The following is a 27,119-nucleotide window of genomic DNA, read 5'->3' on the forward strand; positions in this document are numbered from 1 at the left end:
GCAGGTCAGGGAGACTGCCCTATATCAAGCAAGGCTTAAACCACGTGCTCAAGCACCCCACCCTGCAAAGTGCAGTAGGATCAAAAGATAGGGTGGGATGTAGGTGTGCTATAGGGCCCTTCATCTCATCAGTCATCCCCCAGAAGTATCAGCGACCATATAAATACCTGGGGACAGATTTACAAGCCCCTTGCGCCACTTTTGCGTCACTTTTAATATGGGAAACGTGACGCAAAAGTGGCGCAAGGGGCTTGTAAATCTGCCCCCTGGACTCTGGATTGAAATTCGCCCATGGGAAGTGGAAAGCGCCAAAGAACAGAGGGACACGAGCACCCTGGCATCCGATCCCGGCTCAGCCAGTGAGCCTCTCTGATCCCTGTAAGCCTCTGCAGATCAGAAACTACAAGGCATCACGGAGGCCCCGGGGAGCTGCTGCCATCAGCGGGCCATTCGCATGCAAAGCCAAAGAGACAGAGGTCCAGCGATGGGGGGGCCTGGGGGAGAAAGACTAGGGGGCGGGGACTGGGAGGGCAGGGAGCAAGTGGGGGAGAAAGGGGAAAAAGCAAACAGTTTTGGAATAATGAAATTCCGGCAGATGGCCCAGAATCTTCAGATCTCCCGGGCCCGGCAATTAGCAGCTCAATCGCAGCCAGATAAAGTGCAGGTCGGCCCTGCACACCCGAGGTGGCAGCGCCCGGGGGGAGGGGGATTAGGGAGGCGCAGAGGGTGAAAGTGTGTCCAATGGAAGCGGGCTGAATTTTATAATCACATTTACATCAGAGAGGACCTATCTGTCGGGTCAGCAGGTAGCAGCCAGACCTTTGCGCCCCCCACCCCCCTCGGCGCTGAAGCTGGGAGGAGCAAAGCTCTCAGCTCCCTGGCTGTTTGGGGGCAGATAGTTTGGTTTGCATTATGTGATTGTAGGTATTTAAGTGCCGCTGTATCCCTTGGGCAAGCAAGAACCTGAAATCCCCTGGGGTTCTGGGTGATACCAAACGGCTCCATGTCACAAAGACTCGCAATTTCCGTTCTTCTGTTTGGGATACCACTGATTTCTGGGAAATGTAGTTTTGGTGCGGTTGAAATACTCTCCGGACTAAGGCATTCGGTGACAATAAAATGGCATCCCGAGACTAGATAAGTGGGGACGCTGTGACGTGGAGTCATTTTTCAACACCACGTTTGTCAGTGTTAAATTGAAGAAGACAAAAATGTGACGCAGAGGAAATTAGAAACGTTTTTTGGGGTGGATGGAGCTCTTCGGTCACAAGTTGGCACAAGGATATAAGAAAGTGGTGCGAGTGCATTTTCCTACCTTTCTTTAAATCCATAGATTACGCTTCAGCAAGAGCGCAATGCTGGGGTCCAGGATTTTTCTTTAAGAGTTCTGTGCATTCGAGGAGTAGTGGTCCTGGTTCCTTTTAATTGACCAATAGAACCGAGACAGCGGGTCATTGATTTGTAAAAGAAGGGCCCAGAACTGGAACACTGCGCCCTGAGTGACGCGGAGTGATCTGATAATTCTGCACATCGCTGATGTAATTATTGTGGGATGAATGCAACTTTGAAATGTGACAATTGTTCGCAATTCCAAAAATACCAAATAAATAATACATTAAAACAAGGAGCTGAGGAGCCGAGGAGAGGTGGGGAGAGGAGGACACCATCTCACTCACCTTCGCTTTTAGTGAGAAGCGACTCAGCATCCAGCCTTTAGCCTCCAGACTCCTGCTGCCTGCCTGCGTGTATTCGGCGGCGGGGGAAGCTCCGTGCTCCGTGTTCCTGCAGCCTGCAACGGGAGAGGACACGGGGGGCGGGAGGGGACACGGGGGGGGGGGGGCGGGAGGGGACACGGACGGGAAAGCACTCACGCAAGCAGGAAAGGGTGCCGGCTCAATGCCGGGACAGACTCGGGGGCGTTCCCGGCGTCGCGTGACGTCGGCAAAAGCCAAAGAATGTCGGGAACGCCCCCGTGTCTGGTCCGGCATTGACGGACAGGCCCCTCGTCCAATGGCAAGGCTCCGTTTACGGAGCCAGCCAATCAATGACGAGGGCCGACCCAAAGCCACACACACAACTCAAGAGGTTTTTTGGCACATGCGCAAAGCGCATGGCCAGTCAAAACCTAAAAAGGACTCTGTCTCTTCCTTCTTGCCCAGAGAAGAGAAGGAGTGTCCACTTCTGCTCTGCCGCTGGCAAAAGCACTCACTGATATCTGAACAATTAATGTAAAAGCGTCAAGGTAACCATGTTGTTCGACTTACATTTCACATGCTTTACTTAAACTTGCATTACTTATGAGTATTTGCTTTCTCCATCATTTTGTAACTTTTTTTAGGTAGCATATTACTCTCGTCTAATGCATAATTTTAATTGTGTCGCATCCAGGAGTTTATAGCGAGCCACAATCGGGTTGTAGCTGAAGGCAGTGCAAGTTTCTATCAATGGGGCAGTATGGTGTTCAGTGGAGGAGAGGATGTGGCACTATGGTCAGAGCTGCTGAGTTTGGAACTGGGGAACCAGGTTCAGCCTTCATGACCAGGTCACCAGATCACCCTCCTGAGGGAGCACATGCCCTTGCTATACCTTAGAAGCCCTGTTGTCTATGCACCATCATGCTTACCCTAACAGTGGCAACAATGGGTTAACCGTAAAGGCCTGTCAACCACAATCCATACCGAAGTTCACCTCCAGTCTTGCAGGCAGGCCTATGAAGCAGCACACCATAGAGTGACAGTGACTCTGTCACTGAGGTCACAGGACCCTTGAGCAAGGTGGCTCTAGGGCGGTGCAATAGCACCAGGCGCTGACTTCGGGTGGGGTGACATGCTAGCAGAAAAGTTGCAGATTATGGTGCAAAGTGGGAATCTTTTCACTTGCTGGCTACTCCCTTGTAGGATCCTCCTTGAGGAAAAGTCTTGGAACAACGTGAGAGTGTGTCCAGAAAAAAAAACTCATAAGTAAAAAGCTGAAGGCAGATACAACGAAGTCCTAAGATCCAGTTGTAGAGAAGATGGAAAATAACCCACTAGATCAGGAGAACCAACAGCAGGGATCCGCCAAAGTGTTAGGGCAAAGTTGTGATGTCAATACAGGCAGGAAGAGGGCCTTTTATAACTCCGAATTCCTGGCAGCTAACCCATCATGGATTCTGTCAATAACCTTGGTAGATTTAATGCTGGCCATTTTGAAATTCATAATGGAAAACATCCATTGATTGCAGTCTGGGCAAGGTATTTGTGCAAAGAGGAGTGCTTGGTGCGCTGTGCGAGGCAAGGTGGCAACACCAGGAGACAGAAACATGGGAGTAGGTTGTTGTGCAGGAGTTGTCCACAACATAAGGGGCTCTAGCAGCGATGAGGGAGAAAGAAGTGTGAGTGCGAATCAGTGTAAAGGAGCTGTGCAGCTTAATATACAGGCCAGCCTCTCTGGGTTGCTTCATGTGACTGACTGCCTGGAATCAATGAGTCCTCAGTTATCTCGAATAATAAGGTCATAAGAAATAACTTCTTCTCTCTCGTAACTGAAGAAAACAGATCGGTCGTGGTGTGCAATTCATCGTCAGCTGCCTCAAGCTCTTTCCCCTGTGCAGACTGTGGCTGGGCTCTTAATTGCCATTCAGCCTTTAATATTGCAAATGCGCATTCGAGTTGTGTATCACTTGATGCATTTATTTAGCATATTTATAAATACATAAAAAGGTTAAAAACACGCCGGAAACATGAATAGCGAACATAGTGAACAAAGGCACAATGTGGACAGAATGTGACCTCACAGTTATGGCGGTAGACTGAGGTTGGTGTTCGAGTCTCCGCAGGGATGCTCAAGAATGTGGGGGCATATTATCAAGGGGGTTTATCTCCGCTTTTTTGGCTTTAAAAGCCAAGAAAGCGGAGATAAAATTATCTCCCTATTACCAAGCTGTCGCTAACACCAGTTAGTGACAGCTAATAGGAGATAGCGACCATCTTGGGCCCCGCTTTGCATGTCAGTGATATTTATCACTAATGACATGCAAAGTGGGCGTGCCAAGATGTTAGCGACTGGAAACAGTCCCTAACATCGCTATCTCCTATTACCAACTTTTGGAGATATTCGCGCTAAGCGCGAATATCTCCAAAAGCTAACACCTGCCCTGAGCAGTTCTTAGCCATGTTATCCAATGGGAGGTGGATAACATGGCTAAGAGCATTTGCTCGATAATGCATGAATATCCCTGACTTTTCAGCGATATTCATGCATTGCGGCCGTTTTTTATCGCATTTGCGATAAACCTTGCTAATAGCAAGGTTTATCTGCGATAAAAATCGCCGATGTGCGGCGATAATTTTTGTCTCTAAACAAGTTGGAGACAAAAATTATCGCTAGTTGTTGGTAATATGCCCCGTGGTTTTTTGGGCAAATCTGTCAATCTCCCTGTGCCTAACAAAAATGATTGCGTGTGTATTTAATGCAGCTGGTGCTTATGTAAAGCGGTTTGATACCTCTGGGTCTAGTTAGTGGTAGATAAAACTCCACATATAATGTGAGAGTGAAGTGTAAAAGGTCAATTTAGTAGTGAACAAAGGCAGAATATGGCCTCACAGACAAGTAACGAATAAAAGCGAGCTATTCAGAAAGGTGCCTTCCAATTTGCAGGGACTTTAGGCTATAGTCCAAGTTGTAGCGTTTTAAAATGCGAATGTAACGTGATGTTACAGTATTGTGCTGAGGACAGGCGTGGTGAATAAATAAAAAACTTATTTGTACGATTTTGTGCAAGTTATTCCTGAAAAACATTTTTGTGTAAAGCTTGCCGTTTGATAAAAGCTGTGGTGCCTGTTTTCTTACAAATTAATCAGTAGCAAAGCGGCTGTAGGCAACCCACAAACAAGAAAGAACTGCAGCTGGCTGGGTACATGTGCATTGCGGGGGAAGTTACCTTTGAAAGTAAAATAAACGCGAGTGCTGACAAAGTAGATATGGCCATTGGGGATACATATGGATGTGCGTAAAAGGCACGTCTGGAAGCGGATGTGTGTATGAGTTGTAAGTCACATACTATGCTGTTTATTAGGAAGGCAAACAACACACATTTTATAAAAATCTGCCGCCTAATAAGAACCCTGGCACCTCTTTAGTGACAAATTAAGCACTGGCAAAGGGCCACCTTGTGACAGACTGCCGCTTCGTAGCACTTGTTGAAGTATGCACACGGTGAAGAGTGTGGTGTATTGCAAGGCATTTGTATGTGTGGGAGTCTGTTGTGAGGTGAATGTACCCCAAAAAACTAAAAACGTTTGCTTTAAGGAGAGAGGGGACTCCGTAAACACTTTCTTCAGCATTGCTTTACACGAGCATCTGCGCCCCACACTAAAGGGAGGCCACAGCTTTCACTGCGCACCGACAACTAGATATTATTGGGTAAAAACTTACATGTTCCTAAGGAGAGAATCCGTGTCCAGAGGGTAGCCCGGAAACACATCCCTTGCACACATGTACAAAGTTCATTTCTTCAGCCCTGCTTTACACAACAACTGAGGGCAGCAAGCCCCGTACCCACTCTGAAGAAAGGCCTGACCACTGGGCTCTATTTGCTAAGGGGGTCTGCCCTTAAGGAGATAACCCCTTCTTCAAATGGTACCCTTTTAAACATGTCCCATGCATACATCTTATTTACACGTTTCGTAGCCTTACACAACCGAGTGCAGCCTTATACAACCGAGTGCAGCCATCCTAGCTTCACTCTGAAGGAAAGCCGCTCTGTGCACTGCACATCGACCACTGGCCCACATTTGTAAGGAAGAATGTCTGTTCTCTTAAGGAGAGAAGCTGTGAACACAGGGTACCCTGTAAAGATGACCCTGCATGCATTTACAAGGGCTCTTTTTTCAGCACTATTTCCAGAACCAAATGAGCTCAGCTAATACTACGCAACACACATTTTAATTGCGCACCCACACCATCACTTCCAAATAGCGCATTTAACACTCATATGTGGGATCGTCGTCCTACCCATAACCTGTCCCTTTGCTGCGTCCACAATGACTCAAGACCACTGGGCATTAGATACAGGCAAGGGGTGGTGTGTACTTCATTTTCCATTGGCCTACCGTTCAACCATTATCCAACATAAACTTTTTGTTTCATCATCATTTTTTTAATCAAAAAGCATAATCTGCTTCAGTTTACTGGGTCATGTGTTTAACTTGAATAGCTGCCAACATGTCTGGCATTGTTCCTATGGAACGAGAGCAAAAGCCCAAAGCTCTCTTGTGCTCCTCAAAAATGGCAGAAGATGCCCGAAAGCCAGCCACACGCCCTCCTTAATCACAGCACAAGATGAACGGACTTGTTTGGATATATTGTATTTTAGGACGTTCTTACTGATATAATACAGAGATACACATGTCCAACACGATGCTGTTGCCTTGTGTGTATGCTGACAAAGTTGTTTAAATTAACGTTGCTTGTGCTTGACTAGCTGCGTTCGATTTGTAACTGTCGAATGCAGACTCCTGTGGAAGGAACAATGCCTGCCCGATATTGCACGAGTGCGCGCATGTAGGTAAATGTGCGTGGGAGAGTGTCTTTGTGTATAGCGTGTGCCCGTGTATGTGTGGCTGTGTTAATATGTGTGTTTCTTTGTACATGGCGTGTGCCCATGTACATATGGCTGCGCCAGTGTGTGTGTCTCTTGGTATGGGTTTGTGTCCATGTGTGCATTTGTGTTTCTATGAGTGTATGTTACTTTGTGAGTCCATGTATTTCTTTGTGCGTGTGGTGTGCGTCCATGTTTGGTTATTTAATTACGTCTGTGTCAGTACAGGTGGGTGCTAGCTTGTATGTGTGCCTGTGATATACTCCCGTTTATGTAGCTTAGTGTTTACGTATGTGCATGCATATTTGTATCTTTGTTTATGTGTGATGTTTCTCCGTGTGTATGCCTCAGAGTGTGTTTTGTGTCTGTGCTTGCATAATTATTTAAGACAGTGTGGCTTACGTGTCTCTTATATTCGATGTATTGTTGTGTTGCAAGTAGACACAACTCCTTGGTTCCTGTCACAACGCACACTGTGGAGAACACTATATAAACACTGCAATAAATTAAGGTGGGTGGGGTTAGCCTTCCCAATTAATCCCAACGCTTCTTCACACATTCGCTATGAGAGGAATTATGACGCAGTCTGGGCTCTGGAAACATCTACCTCTTGTCTTGGTGTCTCCCCCAACTCCGTTTTATGTGACAGTCGGGAACATATAACCAGGTCCGCAGCCTGTGCTTGAAAGCCCGCATGTGTTAGAAGTAGAGGGTGGGGGCAGGAGCTGCACTTCTGATGGGTGCAGGGGGCACATGCCCATGTATGAATCGGAGGGTGGGGGAGACTTGTTGTGGACAGGCCTGGGTGGGTGTTGTGCAAAGGCCCATCTTGCGGAGGGAGTGGATACACCGGACGAGCCCTCATTGCAGAGGGCCCAATGGGAAAAGGGCCCTATTCCTTGTGGAGGCGTTCAGTGAGCACTCAGGGAGGGGGCCGGGGAGAAACTGGATTGGGGTAGTATCCCTTCTTGTGGAAGGGGGATGTAAGATGGGGTTCTTGTGTTGGAGGCAAGCGCTGTCCTTGTGGTGGATGGGGCGAGGAGGCAGTGTGCTGGAGCCCTTCTCGTAGAATAGTGGTTGACCTGGAAGAAAATATCGCGTTTGTAAACTTGCTGCATTTCTTCTCATAATAGAGCGCAGCTGCGGGGTGATTGTGCGCCTCTGTTAATGTTTTCATGTTAATGGCAGCGCCCTTCATGGGCAATTAACATGAAAACTTAAAAAAGGCACACTATCACACCGCAGCCCAGTTCTATTTAGAGAAGAAATGCAGCAAGCTTACACACACAGCGTGTGATTTTAAGTGATTCTAAAAGCACACGCTGCGTTTGGTGCTGCATTTCTTTTGTTTTCAAGAGTGTGGCTGCGGGCAGATTTGTGCTTAATCGCAGCTTCTGACGGGCTCTGCCTTTAACACAAAGACCCCAACAGCCGCACTCTAGAAAACAAAAGCCATTTAGCAAGAGGGAGCACTTGCTAAATGCAGCGGCGGCATGATTGCCCTTGGGGATGTGCGCGCCACAGACACAGAAGTGCGCGCTCTGGGGCACGGATCTGCGCGGGCGCACAGGCGCGCGGCTTCGTGGGAACACTGGTCATTGCTATCCTGTAGATATGCGCTGTCGTCGCTAGCCTGTAGATATGCATTATTATCGCTAGCCTGTAGATATGCACTGTCATCGCTAGCCTGTAGATATGCACTGTCATCGCTAGCCTGTAGATATGCATTGGCTTCACTAGCCTGTAGATATGCATTGGCTTCCCTAGCCTGTAGATATGCACCGTCATCGCTAGCCTGTAGATATGCACTGTCATCGCTAGCCTGTAGATATGCACTGTCATTGCTATGGCTTCACTAGCCTGTAGATATGCATTGGCTTCACTAGCCTGTAGATATGCACAGTCATCGCTAGCCTGTAGATATGCACTGTCATCACTAGCCTGTAGATATGCACTGTCATTGCTATCCTGTAGATATGCGCTGTCATCGCTAGCCTGTAGATATGCATTATCATCGGCTTTAGTGGGTCAATTTCTGCAAAGTCATATGTAGTGGGCGGGAAGAAACGTGAATGACACAATAATGGGGTAATGCATGAAGAGGGCTCTTTAAAATACTGCCTAAAATCTCTGTCCAGCCAGGAATAGTGATCACAGACATACCGTCGGTCTGCCAGGGGTCCCAGGCTGGGAGACAGCAGCCCATTAAACTTGCTGGAATGCCAAGAGATTTCATCAAACTCAGCTGGGGCAGGAAGCAGCGCCTGGGGCTGCAAACAGGGAATACGGCGTCTGCCTCTACAGCACTGGGGGATCCCTTAGAACTCAGAGCACAAAAGTGCTGGACATGTGTCCCTAAAGTGCCGGACTGGCCCTCCGTGCTGCCTACGACCATGTGCTGACGTCTCGCATTGCTTGACGCGCGCCCGACAAACGCACTGCTAGATGGTGAACGCGCGCACAACATCTGGATTGCATTACACGGGCACTCTGACAGCTCCTAATTAAGATTAATCACTCTCCGTGCTCGTTCGCGCACAGAATATGCCAAATCGGGCACGCGTACATTACATACAGCCTATCACGTCAACGCTACTAAATACACAGCACAGCGAAGACGAATCACTAGGCAGATGCCATACAAAACTAAGGAATGTGCCAGCCGGAGCCCTTTCTGAACTTTTTTTTTTCTAAATACTAAAGAGCTCGCAAGCTCCGCCTCCACTTCGTGGAAGGCGAGGCCCGAGCCCTAAAAAGGACCCTCCACCATAACAATGTCCTGACCTTTATCAATGGTCAAGATTACATTGGACAAATTGTAGGAACAGTCATTATCCAACACATTCCTACTAGATAATTCCTGGACATTAACATGTTAACCAGACAAGGATTCCAATTAGAATAATGAAACACAACATGACATGGTATGAATCTAAGAATGTTACAGAGGATACAGTAACCAAAGCAAAGACCATACATAACTAATATGACAAATCTATATATTTAGAATACTACATGATGACATAAATTTATGTCAGTCATATGCTGTCGAGAAAGAAAGATTCAATATCAAGTTTTCTTTTATAGGAATTTGGAGGGGAAAGAGGCAGATTGGTTTATTTTAGATCAGTATATTGCTTATACATATTCTTGCCCCTTTTTAGGTCGAGCCTTAGAGCCAGCGCGCATGCGTTCTCTAAGGATTACGGCCTCTTGGAGCTGACCAGCAGTTTTCACAAGCTCGTGCTTGTGGCTATTTTTGTATTGGTCTAGGCGTGTGTCTTTCTGGGAAATACCTGACACATGGTCCACAAGCATAATAGTGCCCATATATAAAAAGGGAGAAAGAACAGACCCAACAAATTACAGACCCATCTGGCTCCTGGATAATACCTTTAAAATCCTGGGGCGAGTATTATACAATAGAATTAATGAATGGGTAGATGAAACAGGGATCTTAGACTCCTGCCAAATGGGGTTCAGGAGTGGGGTTGAAACAACCGAGCAGTGTCTAAATCTAAATTTAGTAATTGGTAAATATACCATTGCTCGGTCGACACCAATCTACCTAGCATTTATGGACTTATCGTCCGCATTTGACCTAGTAAATAGGTAAAAATTGTGGTCAATACGGTTTAGACGAACTGCTTGTACACTTTCTTGCATATTTGCACACTGACACAAGGACACAAGTAAGGATCGGGATGGCGGGGGAAGTGTCAGAGCCCATGAAGGTAGAAAGAGGAGTCAGGCAGGGGTGCGTTTTAGCACCCATGTTATTTATTATCTACATAAATGGATTAAACAAATCTCTAGAATTGGCAACTAGAGATGTCCCAAAAATAAGGGGGGGGGGATTGCTACCGACTCTGCTTTACCCAGATGATGGGGTGCTCATGGGTCTCACTACGAATGCTTTACGCAGTTTGGTAAAATACTTTGCTCAATACATGGAAAAACTTGATCTTAAAGTAAATTTAAAAAAATCTTTTATCATGTCTTGTGGCCCGGGGAAGAGACAACTAAGTGTTATTTCGGTGGGTTCTGATAAACTCTACTCCACTAACACTTTTCCCTACCTAGGGATGGTTTTTGCTGCGAGCGGCTCGTGGAGTGGACATTTGGTCCACGCCACGAGCAAGTTCTCAAAATCCATTAACTCTATTCTTAGCCTTCCACGGCCTAAGAAAGTAGATGCCACAAAGGCAATTTAAATTTTTTTTAAATCACAATGTGTGCCAGTAGCTACTTACGGGGCAGAGATCTGGGGTCTGGGCAAAACACCAGACTGAGGAAAACCGCTTCTGTAGAAAAATCCTCGGAGCACCCATTTCCTCTTCAGAATACATTTGCCACTGCGAACTGAACCTGCACCATATATCAGATTTTATTGCCTCCAGACCGGCAATGTTTTGGCTCGCTATCTGGAAGAATAACTTGGCTGGCCTAACCCATGACATCATAAGAGACTGCCTTAACTGCGAAAAAGAAATGTTAATCCCCTGGCTCTCTGGAGTTTTTAAAAAACTGAGTAGCGTAGGCAAAGGACACCTCTTTCTTGACCCTAGCAAAATTGAGCTTAAAGACAAAAATAATTTAAAATCCGCACTGTACGCACTTTATAATGAAGAAAGATTGGCAAGGGAACTAACCAAACCAACAATCAAGGCTTATGTGAATAAAGATTGTACACACAACCAATCCCATTGTGCCTTACGCTGCCAATGACAAATTGGGAAAGATCTTTACTCTTTCGACTCCGGGCAGGCACTGTCAGATTTTTATTATGTTTCCCATTAGGCTACTCTTTCTTAAAATCTGGAAATAATTTGTGCCCATGTGATGACATGAGTCTGCAAACTGACTTACACTTCTTCTTTTGCAAATTTTATCAAAAATATCTTAAATGGTTTTTAGCACCGTATTTTAAAAAGCACAGACCACTTTCTCTGGAGGAATCTAATTTGATGTTGTTAACTCTGAACAATGAAGAGCTGATATTCCGCACTAGCACTTTTCTAAGAGTAATTACTCATCTCCGTAAAACAATGGAGCACCCTTAGTACATTTCTGAACCCTACTGATAATTGATTTGTATTTTATAGTGTGCTGTTTTTTAAACTATTTGTAACCATGGTAATTTGATTTGGGATTGTTTGTATTGCTTTTATGAATTTGCAAATATTCGAATAAAGATTTTGAATCGAATCGACATCACGCAAATGGTCAAAGGCGTGTGTATGTATCCGCCCATGGCCTAAAGCTTGCGGTTACGTGTATGTGCTATCTGTTCCGACATCTGTTTTTAATCATCCCGGCGCGCACCACACGTGTGCTTTATATTATCACTTCACTGAGCACGGCGCCCGCTAGGGACACCACTCTCACTTTATTTATTTATTTTTTAGGTTTCGCCTAGCGGAAGCTGCGCTCTGCGCAGCTTTTCCGCGCAGGCGAAATCCTGTTGAGAACTGTAGTGTGGCTTTTGTTCGGCCCTCGTCCTTGATTGGCTGGCTCCGTAAACGGAGCCTTGCCATTGGACGAGGGGCCTGTCCGTCAATGCCGGACCAGACACGGGGGCGTTCCCGACATTCTTTGGCTTTTGCCGACGTCACGCGACGCCGGGAACGCCCCCGTGTCTGGTCCGGCATTGCCGGCACCCGTCTTCCGTCGTCAGCGTCTCTCCTCCCCCTTTCCCACCCCCTCCCGCTTGTTTCTTGGTGCCCGCCGCGTCTCGCCTCCCCCTTTCCCGCCCCCTCCAGCTTCTTTCCTCATGGCCGCCTTCCTGCTCCAAGGCCGTCGTCAGCGTCTCTCCTCCCCCTTTCCCGCCCCCTCCCGCTTGTTTGCTCATGGCCGCCTTCCTCCTTCCCCGCCCCCGGAGCCCGGACACAGACTCAGCGCGGCGGCTGCACTCCACCCGGACCCGGCTCCTGGCCGGCGGCTGCACTCCACCCGGACCCGGCTCCTGGCCCCCTCACCCTACCGAAACGGTTCCAGCAGGTTTCTGGGGCCCAACACCCCCGTCCAGCAGGTAAGAACGGCACCCCGGGAGGGGGGCGGGGAAGAGACTCTACCCCATTCTCCCTGCTTACGTTGCCATTTCTTAATTTGTTGAGATGATCCCAGAAGCGTGCTTGGTTTGGATTTTTGAGAAACTGAAAAACGGGAGCCTATTATTTTCAATTCCTTTCGTTCTGGTGTTCCCAAACAGATTTTTTGTGGGTTGATCTGATGAGTTTTATTACTCTAAGCATTTTTAGCAAATTCTTATCAATAAAAAGAACGCTAAAAACAACGTTATAGCGTTAATGATAAACATCACTTTTGAAATTGTAACGGTATCTGCAGTACAATCACCGTGTGTTACCTGATAAACAGCCAGATGCAGCCCGGAAACTGTGTCTGGGACTAGGTTTTCCTTCAGTCTGTAGCGGGGCGCCCACTCCAGGATGGGAAACCTCCTCATGCACCAGAGCTTCATGTCGGAGGCACGGACAGTGGAGATCCGGTGCCACTCCGACGCAGCTCGCGCGCCCATCCCCGCACCTCTCCTGCTACGCGGAGGCATTTCTTTCAGAAAGCAAACACCTGGATGGATGCAAACCTTCCTTGAGGTTTTGTGTTTTTCTTTTACGAGTCGACTGTATAAATTTGACCTCGACCTTCTCTTTGAAAGAAGCCCCGGCGTCGCAGCGTGGAAACTTTCATGCAGGTAGAGAAAGGTATTACCAATCCAGTTCGGCAGCAGGTCCAATAAATGCATCACTTATAAAACAACTACAGGTGTACCACTAACATGATACACCCTGGAGCATCATACATGAACTCATGCGATATGCGACCACATACAATGCGGGAAAACATACATCCGGCGCTCCACAGACATGCTGTTACCTAGGGAGGTGAACAATGTGAAACTAGGACGGAATCCGGCGGCACTTCGCTATGACCGTTTGTTGATATTTTATGTATTAAACGCTGGTCATTATCACAGTCCGTTACAACCAGTGACCCTCATGGTTGGCTGCAATACTCGAGACGGTGGGAGTAATAAATCAAGAATGTACAAGCGTTGAAGTGCGTCATATGTACTTATATGTTCGAGCATGTCCTGGTCCTGCGACTCGCTTTAACTGCTTTAAGATCAGCGACGCTGTAACACGGGAACAAGGTGTCCCGCTTTGGTTTAGTGAAGCAGGACGGGTGGTACAATGCCTTATAAATCCAACTGCAGTCACAGTGCATGCCAACTAGTTTATTTTATTAACATGGCGCGGAATGCATTTGCAATGAAATAGGTCTCTCGTTTGCTAGTTTGTCTAACCTTTAGCCGTGCTGCACAGCAGCTGCACTGCTCTGAAAGACATTGGCAAAGCAAAAGCTTCTGGCATAGCCAAGAAGTGTTGACTTTGTCAGTGCTTGTTCTTTAATATGTGTGTCACAGTGTAAGTGGTAAAACGCGAGGAGGCAGTAGCGTGACCTACAGAATTGCATTCAGTTTCGAACTGAGGGCTGACGGACACATCGTCATCCCCCTCCCACCCTCCCCCCCCCCCCCCCCCCCCTCCGAATGCTGTAAACATACTGTATTGTGCTGTGCTGACGAAGCACCACTCCAGTCGCCACCTGTCTCTCCTCTTCTGCCCGCCGGAGGCCTCCCCTCGCTGCCAGGACTGCTGCACAGAAATGGGTACAGAAGGGGGGCAGCCGGGCAATTTTAGCACCACCCTAATATCACATGTTTAGGGCGTTATTCCGTTGTGTGGTGGTTGAAACAACTCTCCCCATCAGCATGTGTCCTTTTCAATTAGCCCACATACATACCTACAAACATATATACTATTGCTTCGTGAGAGTTCCAGCTAAAGGCCTGTTTCCATGTGCATTCTGAGGGGTGTCTGGCGTTGCATGCTGCCTAAACCTAAAAGCAACATAACTCGACATGAAAAGCACAATTTAGTTCAAAATGGGGAGGGAATGTTATTTCAATTACATAGCCACATGGCAATGCATTTAGAGGCAAAACATCGCTGTTAAGAAGTAAATACATTTGAGAAGCGGCATACCGAGTTTTATACTAAAGAAAATAACATTTGTAACAACATTTTTACAACTTTCTACAGTGTTTTTGACAGGAGTCCTCTTCTTCTTTTCCATACCCAACAAAAACATAACATGACTTCTATCCTGCATTGTAGAAAGCATGGTACTTTGCACATTAACTGAACGCTTTGCATTTTTCAATTTTCTCGAAAACTACTTGGTTGACTCACGGCCCACATGCCAAGTCTGTCTCCTCCGAGGGTGCTCGAATCCGCCCCCTCCCCTCCAGCTGGAACTTTCTCCACAGGCTCAGCCTTTCTCTGAATGCTTTTCCACTACTGGGATTTCACATTGTCTTTCCACTTTTTTAGCGCCACCTGTCACACGTTTGCAGTTTCCTTTACACTTTACCCAGCTTCAACTCAGAATAAATGTCTCTACTTTGTCCAGTTTCCCTTTATTTTTCCTCCATCATTCTTCTGTATTTTATCAGTACAACCCTTTTTCGTTTTCCGCTCTTCTTTGTCTCGTTCATTCTTTTCCACTTCCCCCCCTCTCGGATTAGTTTGTTGTCCTATGACTCTTTCATTTGCCAATTTGCGGTTTATTTACTCTTTTCCGTTTATTTCTTATTGTTTCCACTGCCTCATTTCTGTTTTTGTTCCTCTTCCCTACCGCTTATTTCTCGCTCCCCTCTTTACTTCACTTTTAATTATCTTCCCACATGCCACACAAATGCTCAGTTGTCTGCAAGACCCATTGTTACTCATTCTTTACAAAATACACAAAGTGAGTTTTGACTTTGCTCAGAGCAATATTGGACTTACTTTCATAAGTGTTTTAATTTCAAAGGCCCTTGATTCAGACTGCAGGCTATCAGTTGCTTGGGCACCGACATTACAACTCTTTTCTCTTTATATATCTTTACATAAAAGTATATCTGACCATAGATATGATCATGCGACCTTTATCAAAAAAATCCAGTAATGGATATATGATACGGTGAGAAAGGGCTACCTGTTCTTAATGGTGGTGGAGTAAGACGATTGCTTAACATGTATGCAGAGCATCGATTTTTTTAAAGGGAGAGCTGTGTGGGCTGTGTTGGGCTGAGAGCTGTGTGGGCTGTGTTGGGCTGAGAGCTGTGTGGGCTGTGTTGGGCTGAGAGCTGTGTGGGCTGTGTCGGCTGTGGGCTGTGTGGGCTGAGAGAGCTGTGTGGGCCGTGAGAGCTGTTGGCAATATAAATAACAATGCCATTTATTTATAAGTAAAAAAAAAAGAAATGTCATGAGCAATGCCAATAACTCTAACTTTTCCAAAGGCGAAACCATTGCATTGTAAATGCTTGTTTAAAGTTGGCGTGACTGTGTGTGAGTGAACTGCTATGATGGTCCGTGCATGGGTCCCTCTTTGTGCAGGTGCCTCCGAGGCTTCAAGTCTGGTATCTGTGGGTCTAATGGAGGCCGTGTGTTTGTGTCTTTGTGCTGGTCTGTGCCTGCACGTGCATGTTTCTTTTTTGCATATTTATATCGCGCAAACTCGACCCCTTGGCATCAGTGCGCTTTACATGGGCACCAGTCACAATGACACACTGATGTCTCTAGTTTGCAGCTGCCACCCGTACTTTTCAATCGATGATTTCCTTTGTGACCAAAATAAAGTCAATCGATGTTTTGTTTCCCCTGGTGTTGTGAAGGCACCTGGAGAAGGCAAACTAACACGTTTGTTGATGGTTGTTAAACGCCTGAAGCAAGTTAGTTGCTGGAGCCACAGTGATTGATTACTTTATAGGTCCCCACAAAACAACTAACACTTTACCAACCCCTCGAGCCGCAGATTTGTTTGTGCACTGCTTTTTTGCCTTTAATACCGGATGTTTTACGTTTCTCATAAATACGTAGTTATGTGCAGGAAAACCTCGGGTGACATTATTTGAAGGAAAGGTGCATTTTACGACCCTTTCACGCAACTGCTTTCATTGAACAAAATATTATTTGTGTTGTCTGATGTTGTTTATGCGCGGGTTATGCAGGATATCTCATGGCTATGCGCTGCTTGCGGCTTCTGTCACTTCAGTTTGATTTATGTCGGAAATTGTCCTGAAAATGGTTCAGGTGGCATTCTTATTTCAGGTCCTTTCGACAGGATGCATCATGCAGGATCCTTTCATGTGTGAAAATTAGACTGGGTCAACTTCGATAGCTGATTGTAATGCCTTTTATGTCGAAGGTGAGGCGAGTTTTGTTCCTTGGAATTTTGGAGAATGGGCAGAAGGTGAGAATGTAAAGACATTACTTAACAGGCAAGAGATGATGTGTGAGAAATAGACGATATTGCTGGAATGTTGGGAGGAAAAGGTTGTGTCTATCAGAGTGAGAGACTGCTGAGTAAAGTGGTGTGAAAGAAAGAATGGGAGTGACTGAGACATTCCGAAAACCACTATCGCTTCCATAGACCTTGGTAATGTTTCATTCACAGTTTCATATTTTCAGAATTGAAACATGATCAATTTTAATTATTCATTACAAAACCTTTGTTGTTACTCATTTATTTGGTCCTACTAACAAGCTCTGCCATAGCCAATAGGTCTGGCTGATTTGGGTATTTGTCCATTGTAATGTGTCTAGATACAATAACAGAAACTGACACAAAGGCACCCTAGTAGGGGTCATCTGGCATTGTGTGTGATGCACATGATTTTAGTTTACATATTTTAAGTCACACCCTCAATTTCATAGGCTATGCCTCTTGGAAAGGATTCCTGGGTACGATAATTGGCTACACCTCTTTTAGATACATCCCCATTTTTTTAAATCCAAGCACTATTTGTAAGGTAGCAATGGAGTTTGCTTGCAGTTACCTGAAAAGTGCATTTCCTCCGACGTGTTAATAGACTTAACCTTTAGAGCCAGAGGGATCTTTTAGCTGCCTGCCATAATTCAACCAGTTAGGAAAAGGATCACGTTCTCAGTTTCCACAAACCTACAGTGATAAATAGTTTTTAAGGTTAAATCTAGAGAATATTCAGAAAGTTTCCATGTCGCACATTTTAACCATGTAAAGTACCTCGACCAAAAGTCCTTGCAGGTTAACTATGAGCAGAGTGGTGTGAGTAGCTTCACATTTATGTATAGCCTGTTCAACAGTTTAGATACTGTGGACCTGCTACACAAACTGCACTTTTGAGTAATTTCTCACTTTTGAGAAAGTATATTACTTTTCGATATTCACAAACTACACTTTTGTACTCACTTCCAGCACTCCACATAGCCAACGACAGTTAAAAATTATATGTACATGACCTTATTTTGTAGTTTTTAACACAGTAAGCCTTCAAACTTGTGCTACAAATGTGCAGCTATTCTTTCTCTGTAAAGTATAAAAATTTGGTTTTATTTAAACTGTTTGGTCTCTTGTATCGTTCCATGATTCGCTGATGTAACATAAGAAGGCTGAAATCTGAAGCATGTTTTGACAGAACTGCAAATATTCTCACAACTATTATATTTTATGATTCTATCTCCCGCCTGGATGATGTGCAAAAAATTCAGGGCTCGATAAATCATAAAAATGTTCCTAGACCTGCAGGTCTAGAACTTGAATAATCTAATCGACCTACCTAATATACTTTACCCTTGAACTGGTCTCAAATTGTATGATCCTAAGCAAATATTTTGTCTTATGGAGCCGCTTTTTTCTTCATTATCAAAGAAGAGATTACCTTCAAATATTCAAGTTCACTATTTCTGCTGTCAAAAAACTCCTTATTTACAAGACCAAACATTTGCTCCATCTATAATAAGAATCATTCCCACATATAATTTACACATGATTTCTGGCTTGCCTCTTAGTTCACTAATAGCATTGGCATCTGGGCAGGAGCAGGAATATTTCCCAGTTCATGTTTAAAAACGAACTTTTCATAAATACATTAATAAAGCATGATGTGGTAGTGCACATTCATTTACAGATCATATTCCATTGAAATGGCCACAGAACTTTCCCACTAACGTAGTTTTACTGATAAAACTGTATAATCCATAATCAATGTTTAGACATTGGGGTTCAGCAAAAATATAAAAAAATGTGCACATCACCTAGTAAAGTGTTATGATTTGTTTTGATCCTACAAAACATTTTCACCACAGACTTACAAAAGTGTCTTCATAATTAGTGAAATATATTTGAAATGTTTGAACAGTTCACTTGTTAACTATTTCGGTGTTATGTTAGGAAAAAAGCCTGAAATCTTACAGCCTTTCATTTCACATGCTTTGCACAATGCAATGGTTACAAAGCTCACTTTACAAAATCCTCCAACTTCAGTCACAGAAAGGTAAAGTAAATGTAAGAAGACAAACTGACTTTTCACCTCTGCCTTTGAAAGCCCAGCAAATGTGACAAGGTAAGATTTAAAGGCATCTTTATTGCTCATTCACTTTGTGAGCAAGCAGAACACCTGTTGCCAGCTTGCCAGAATGGGTGAGAAGGCCCTAAAAATAGCCCGTCCTTATTAAATCTGGCTCGCGATAGCAAGTGGATTTTTCAAGCTCTGGTTGTGCCCAGAAATTAATTAATGGCTGTTATTTTCCTTTCGGTGGAAAGTTATGTGAACGTATTAAATTCCCAAACAGAAAATGATAGCGTATCGTATTTTGAAGATACAGTTGTCCATATGGAAAGCAAGAGAAATTTTTTTTATTTTAATGTGACATTTCAGTTCCTGGTGCTGACAAAATGTTATGTATTAAATGTGGCACAGTTACTTTTAGTCTATATGCATGAATTGTTGGTATTATGCAGCAGTCTATAAGAAGACTTACATTTATTGCCAAGTAGCACATATTAGAACATACTTTAGCAAAGCACATTTGAGCTAATTTTTAGAGAAGCACATTTTATGGGCACTTAGCACATTTTGGACTTCTCATGCAGAGCACTCTGTTGCTCAGTCTAATGATTTGACTTTTTGAATATCCTCTTTTAATTTGGCTTGTATATTGTTTCTTTAGGTAATGTATGTGCCATGAGAACACTATCTCACTGATCATTGGTACTATTATTGCTAGTTATATTACAGTTGTAATGCTAATTATATCTACTGTAATAAATCTAATACTTTGTAAAAGAGCATGCAAGTGACTTTGGTGGAATTTCCTGTGGTGGGGTGCCTGGATGGTGGGTACCTGGATCCATTTAGCCTCCCATTAATCCTGATATTGGCCTTTCTGGGCAGAACTGAAGCATCAACAGTCCCACATCCCTGTGGTGGAATGTTCTGTGCTATTATGTGTTAATTCTGTTGACCGCAACATTTTATGACAATCTTCTTATTGTTGCAAGACATGACTTTGAAACATTAAACCAATTACAATATTTGCAGTCTGTCTGCCTGTATGAGGGTGGTGACTAGTAAACCGACAAACTTCCACAACTAATTCTTTACATAAGGCAGATTAAATTCTTGAGGTGACTTGAGAACCTGTGTCAGTTATAAAAAAATGTTAGTATTCCATGTATTCAAATTATATGGCATACTAATCTATTGAAGAGAGCAACAGTGATAATGAAGGGAAATGCGCAATCTTCATCAAAAGGCCCACAACTGCTAAACCTACAGTACATTGTTGACTTTTGGCCAATATACTATACTGCATGGATTCTGTATGTCAGAGTTTGGGTGTAACAGGCAACAGTCCCAAAAGACCCACAAGTTCAGAATGGGAACTCTAAATCTATGCTCAAATGGAAGTAGTTTGAACATATTGCTTGACATTTAAAAGCAAAGTTGGCCACAAAAAATCTCCTCACGTCTGCTATTGTTATAAATATTACTTGAAATACATTATTTTTTGAATCATGAAGTCAGCTGAGAGCAATAATAGAGCCTTGCCTTGATAGTGCATCTCACCCTTCTAACTTCCCTGTTTCCTGCTCAAACCCTCTTAGTTTATAGACTGTACGTTTGTGTATAATTTTCATTAAAGTGTGTTACGTTATTTAGGCTATTTAGTGACTATTTCTGAGTCCCAGATGGCCAGATAAATGGGAGATCATTACTCAATTTATTTCATTTTTTTGGTTGATTCGACTACCATTGTTTGGGTCTGGTTTGTAATTAATCTTTGACACTGTATCCCAGAACTCAAGCTTACTATGCAGGGTCTCTGTGAAGTAGCCCAGCACAGTGATGGGCTGAACCTTATGCAGAGTCTGGCTGAGCGTGCTATGGTCACTGGCTGGCTGCTGTTTTAGTAGGGATTGCTGGTTGCGGCAAGTGGGCCTAACATCAGCTACTCATAACCCATCATGCAATTTGGATACCCTCTCATATGAGGATGGATCCTCTTCCATCTCATCGCATTTGGCTGCCTGCAGCACCTCACAACCAACTTTTGCTATAGAGTTTAGACGCCATAGGAAAGCCCAAGTCGGCCCTACTAGGTGCCCAACCGTTAGCAGAGCGTCAGGACTAGGACACAGCAGACTGTTGTGTAGCTGGGTTGGATAATCTAGACTGTCCTAAACGTGAATAGGACAACTACGGTTTCACTTGAAGCAAAAATTGATGCTGTTGGGAATACCAAAAACGCTGACCAAAGAGGTTACTCAGTCAGAATGGCATCCGATTTATAGCAGCAGCTCCAGGATCTAACAGTCGAGTGCATTCCTGGAGGGCCTGGCAGAAAATGCGGAAGGAGTGCCACGTCGGGGTGAATGGAATGCCTGAGAGCTTTGATGGGTTAGACACTGTTGAGTTCCTGGAAAAACTGGATTTGGATCTTTGTGGTGCTACACAAACTCTCCCCTTCTTTCTCCATCAAAAAGAGCCCATCATGTTCCTGCTCACATGCCCCTTCTACGCCCTCAGCTAGGCCGATTGTTGCCAAACTTTTGCATTTCAAAGTCAGAGAGGCAATTCTGCGCGCTGGAAGTCAAGCTAAAAGGGTTGAAGTGGACAATCATCAACTCCTCAAACTTTTCCCAGACACCTTGACTTTATTATGCTGTTACCAAGCACTTACATGGATCAGATGAGGGAAGGTCTTGACAGCTGAGACTCTTCTGTGGTGTGGCACCTGCCTTAGGCATAGTGTATAACTTGAGGGCTTCCATTCCTGGGACTTCAGAGGTATTACTAGATTGGGAGATGTAGGGACGGGTGGCCACATTTGCATCTTTGGTAGAGACATATGTTTTGAACAACTCACTATTTCACATATATCTGCAGCTGGCACATGCCCTGGAAGCACACCAGGGAGACCTAATGTCCTTTCCAGAGGACGACCCCGTAGAAGGCCAACCTACATCATCAGTCATTGTGGGGAAATGTATTTAAGGTATCGGTTTTATATTGTACATTGTTAAACAATACATCTGGCCCCTTGAGAATGATTGGTGCAGGACGTTGGGCCCTTAGATGATGCAGATTGGGTGGACATGCAAATGGCTCCCATAGTAATGGCTGTGTCTGTAAGATTATGGCGTATTCAGCTGACATATTTTAACCTTGTATACAACAGCCCATCAAAACTGAGTAAAGTGAAGGTACTTTCTGTCACGCAATGTAAGTATGACCCATTATACAGCAATATTGGGGGTCTATTTACCGCAGGTTGTCCTGATTTGTGGGCTAGAAAAATGATTTAATTGTAATTTAAAATACAACTTAATGGTCAAGTCGGATTTTATATTACTATTTTGAAAATGTCACTTTTAGAAAGTTCTAATTTTCCTGCCGGAGACAAATGAGCCTTTATGCCAGGGTTCACTGTCGCCCAGAAGCTGAATGGCTCCTTGATTGAGTGGGAAGTGGCTCCCTGAGCAGAGACAAAGGGAGAGGGTTTGACCTCCCCCTTACAAGTTGGCCATCTATACAGTGCTCAGGAACTTAATTCACTTCAAAGGATGCCTACCCTGTCACAGGCAGCTCACAATGGGACGAAAAATGTGTTGACTGATGTTAATAATTTAAAGAATGTGAAGAACTTTTCTATGTTAGGCTAATATTGATTAATATATATGCAGGAAGAGTGGTTGTCACACTGCTATTGACTATGTAAACTACGTATTCACAAATAAACACATGCTTGAAGAAATGTGCAAGTTTGGTTACTGTCTACAATGCTAAAGCAGAGGTGTACAACACCAGTATTGCGTTCACTTTGTCTCTTTGGTTGAACCTGCATTCAGACGTCACATCCTAACCTCATTGGTAGCACAGTGTTTGACAGTAATAGCATTTTTTCTTATCAATGTTAGATGCAAAACAACTTTTGGAATTGTTTTCACTTTCTCCAGTTGTGCCACAATAACAATTTCACTGCTACCAACATGTGCTGGCCTGTATTCACTGTATTCTCTCCGTCCACTGGAATTCCTAGCACCTGCAATCCCCCTTTACTCCTTTCCCAACCAGTGCTTCACATATTCATTCTCAGCCCCTCATCTCTTTTGGGTTGTAGTGGAAGTACTCATAACTTTGCCTCTGGAGTTAGTCTACCTCCCTAGATGCAAGTCGCTGCAATACTTTATTGAAGTAGATTAATGGTGTTCTCCAAACAAAGCATTCCCATCTATTTGTCCAACGGTGGATTGTGTTTAAACTTTTTTCTTTCACATGTATTCGTTTTATTGTTACTCTGTGTCTTATGTAATATTCCTGTGTTTAAATAACTTTGGAAACCCCCAGTATTTGAAGTATGTTCCTGTTGAATATTTTTATTTAGGCCTTCCCTGTTGAAAGAAGAAAATGGAAACTGGTGAATTGGATATTAAGCCACATAAAATAACAGCCTTTCAACAGATTATTGCTTCCTCTGCCGGGGCTTTGCTAACATCATTGATTGGTAAGATGTTCTCACTTCAACTTATGCCAGCATTGTGTTTTGCTTGCTACTAAAGTAAATAGCTTGATTCTGATTGAAATACAAACTAGAAGACAACATTTTTCATATTAAAAATAAAAACATTTTATTGATCTGTTAATTTGTTCACATATTTGGCACACCTAGTGCTTCTCTTTTAGCAGCAGCATCTATAGCTCTTTGTATGTTGGGAAAGGTAAAATATTGCGTTAGCAAGCTGAGCACATGTCAAATTACTGGATGTACGACGTGTACCGTCACAACGCGTGCTTTAACAACGCGTCCCTCGTTACCGCGACTTGCGTTGGGGGCGCGGATTGAGAATAGTATAATTTACTATTCTAACACCAGTCCCCGTGGCCACTAGGGAAGGTGTTGCAATAGTAAATATACTATTCTTAATCCTCTAGCGCAAGTCGTGGTTACGACTTGCGTTGTAATGGACGCATTGTTAAAGCCTTGCGGAGTAAAATCCACGTGGTAAAGGATGTTTCCCCCAATTACTGCATAGCAGTTATTATAGGTGCAGGTATAGCGAATACCTACATGACATCCTGGCCGCGTGAAATTGCAACCAGCGATCCTTCTTTCTGGCCTTGGCTCAGGAGGTTTGGCTCAGAGGCAGCAGCACCACAATCCCTAGAACAAGCCCCACCTTCAAAGACCTGGCATCTTCAATTATCAGAGGCCTATGACCAGACTATGTGGAGGCAAAGCTATTGACTGGCCGGATACCTACATCTGGGCCGCACAGCCCCATTGAGTCTTAGCCTGATATGGACCAGTATGAGCGTAGTCACAATGTCTGTGGTGGCAGTGCGCAGCTAGGTAGTGTTGGAATGCACGCCCCTGACCCTTTTTCACTCAATAATGCTGCCAACGGCTAGCTGTTACTCTCACATCTAGATTGCTCCTCAGCCAAGTTTTTCACAAGAGTGTCGATCTCAAGGAAGTCTGTGCTCTATGTCCTCTTAACTAGCTCCTGTCCACTCCTTTTATTTTACCAGCTCTTTCCTAACTACAGTACTGTACAGTTGGCAGCCATATGAAAAGTCTGACAAGTGAATTAATCTGATAATGAGCTGCAAACTGACCTAGTCAAATCCATACATTAAAAACCAGTTTAACCCCAATTTTTCTGCAAAACCTCTAGTAAAATTAAGTTACTCAAGACCATTTTCTAAATCTTTTTTTAACATTTAAAAAAGCATCATATTGGATCAAGGCTACTTTTTAGGTGTGGTTTCAAGAATTACAGATGTAATATGATAAGTTAAATTTTTTTGCAGCTGGGTTATGGAGGATTGGGATTCTTCCCTACTATGGGGGATCTCAAGTTGTGGGGTTAGTAAACTTTGCCCAGATGCTTGACAAAAAGCAATCATTGAATGTGTTCTGTACCTTCTTATTTATTTATTTTTTTATTTTTCACATTTATAGAGCGCTCCGTTACCCGGAGGTGTCCTGGCGCTAACGTGATTGGGCTGAAGTCCAATGGGCATTGCGCGCCTGGGGCACACGTCGCCCTGCCTTGGAGCCAAGCCATTTCTGCCCTCCGTGTGAAATCACCAATGTGTGAGCATGCGCCGCAGTGTAGAAATGCGATGCATGCTCACATTACTATGCATGACAGTGAGTACCGGTACTCTATTTTGTGACGGAGAAGTACCGGTACTCTTGGGGGGGGGGAGGGGGGAAAGAAGTCCCGGTACTCAGTACCGGTGAGTACCAGCCCATTTAAAGCACTGCTTACGCGCTGAAGTGCAACTTCACAGTTAAATGACACTTTTTCTAGTCCTGTGGTATTGTGGTGGCACACTGGAGCAAGCTCCCACGCTAAGGCTCTCTGCGGTAGCCAAGAGCCTGTTACAGCGGTTGCTTCATTGGGCGGGCCAGAAAAAGAGCCCGACGAATCATAGCTTGCGCGAATCATGTAATCTAGAGCAAATTCCTTTGTAGCTCAGTTTCCTCTTATGTTATGTGCTTCAGAACTGTTACCCCGCTTTACCAAGTGCTATTACATTGCTTATTACTCCCATGAGCTCTAGACTATCTAATTAGGGCATTGGTGAATTAAGAGGCAATGCACTGCTGCTTTTTATAATAAAATACTTTCATTGGGAATCATTCGTCCATATTTACACTAAGCATACACGTTAAAATAAACACAATATTAAAAATAATACAAGAATCGTTCCATCTGGATTTGTTCTTTTTAAATCCATATTTAAGTATCAAATTAACAAGTGAAGGGGTTAGAAGGGACGAGGGAAGCAGGGGAGACCAGGGTGCCCGAGGTAAGGAAGCTAGGTGTCTGATGGAGTGCAGTAGTGTTCTAGTGATAAAGGAGGGGCATTAAACAACTGAACTCGTGTGATGTCAAGGGTGTAATTGCAGCCTCGGTTGCAAGTCACTACGATTGACCCTTGTTGATTTTTGTTTTTAAACTGAGAAATAGCATCAGTTTCTTTTTAACATGTCTAGTTGCATAATTTCAAAGTTGTACCATTAAAGGCTTCTGCTCCCCCTTACTCCCTCCCACTCGCTGCCACGTCTAGAGCTTTTGTAAAAGGGGCTTGCTTAAAGCTTGAAGGCAATCTGCTTCCCTGCCCCCTGGTGTTTCTGGCTTTTCTCAAGGCAATCTGCTTCCCTGCCCCCCTGGTGTTTCTGGCTTTTCTCAAGGCATTCTGCTTCCCCGCCACCCTGGTGTTTCTAGCTTTTCTCAAGGCAATCTGCTTCCTCCCCCCCTGGTGTTTCTGGCTTTTCTCACTCGCTAATCAGTTTTCCCCCTTCCACCCTTCCTTTGATGTCCGCCGCGCATGGCCTCTGCCTGTCGCCTCTCCGTCCTTCACAGACCCTCTCTGTCATGGAATCTAACAAATACTCGTACACAATTAGAAGATTAAGTTACTTTTTGATAGTTTAGAAGATCCACTCACACTTTGTGCTGCCATCAACATTTATGTATGGACCAACATTTCCACGGCTTTCCGTAACATGAAATGATATTGTTTGCAATGATATCATTCTTTGTTCTAGTCTGGTATGGGGTGTCATTCTCTGCAGCATTCATCTTCACCACAGGATTTCTAGAACAGTTCCTAATATCGGTGTCATTTTAGTGTTGCACGATATCCTTTTTCACTCTTGATGTAATGCCCTAAATTGCTGCCGCAGCTTTTTCCCCGTCAGTTCCTTTCTTCCCCATTTGTTTCTGGCAGATTGCTCATCTTACTTCAACCCTCTGAAACACTTGTCTAAATGTGAACATGATGTGACCACCACAGCATCACTCAGCACCACTCAGCACCACCACAGCATCACTCAGCGCCACCCCAGCATCACTCAGCACCACCACAGCATCACTCAGCGCCACCCCAGCATCACTCAGCACCACCACATTATCACTCAGCACCACCACTTTATCACTCAGCACCACCACATTATCACTCAGCACCACCACATTATCACTTAGCGCCACCACATTATCACTCAGCACCACCACATTATCACTCAGCACCACCACATTATAACTCAGCACCACCACAGCATCCTTCAGCACCACCACAGCATCACTCAGCACCACCACAGCACCACTCAGCACCACCACAGCATCACTCAGCGCCACC

General features: G+C 44.5%; 1 protein-coding gene across 1 annotated transcript in view; it reads left to right on the forward strand.

The window, feature by feature from the left end:
• SLC25A40 (solute carrier family 25 member 40) overlaps positions 1-27,119 on the forward strand; it is a 419,344-nt gene that overhangs the window by 24,062 nt on the left and 368,163 nt on the right. Inside the window, exon 2 of the mRNA XM_086941797.1 lies at positions 23,353-23,472. Within this exon, the coding sequence (XP_086797923.1) occupies positions 23,376-23,472 (97 nt within the window). The 5' untranslated portion in view covers positions 23,353-23,375. The remainder of the gene's footprint in view (positions 1-23,352; positions 23,473-27,119) is intronic.

This window comes from Lissotriton vulgaris, chromosome 10 (assembly GCF_964263255.1).
Source record: "Lissotriton vulgaris chromosome 10, aLisVul1.2, whole genome shotgun sequence".
NCBI lineage: Eukaryota > Metazoa > Chordata > Amphibia > Caudata > Salamandridae > Lissotriton > Lissotriton vulgaris.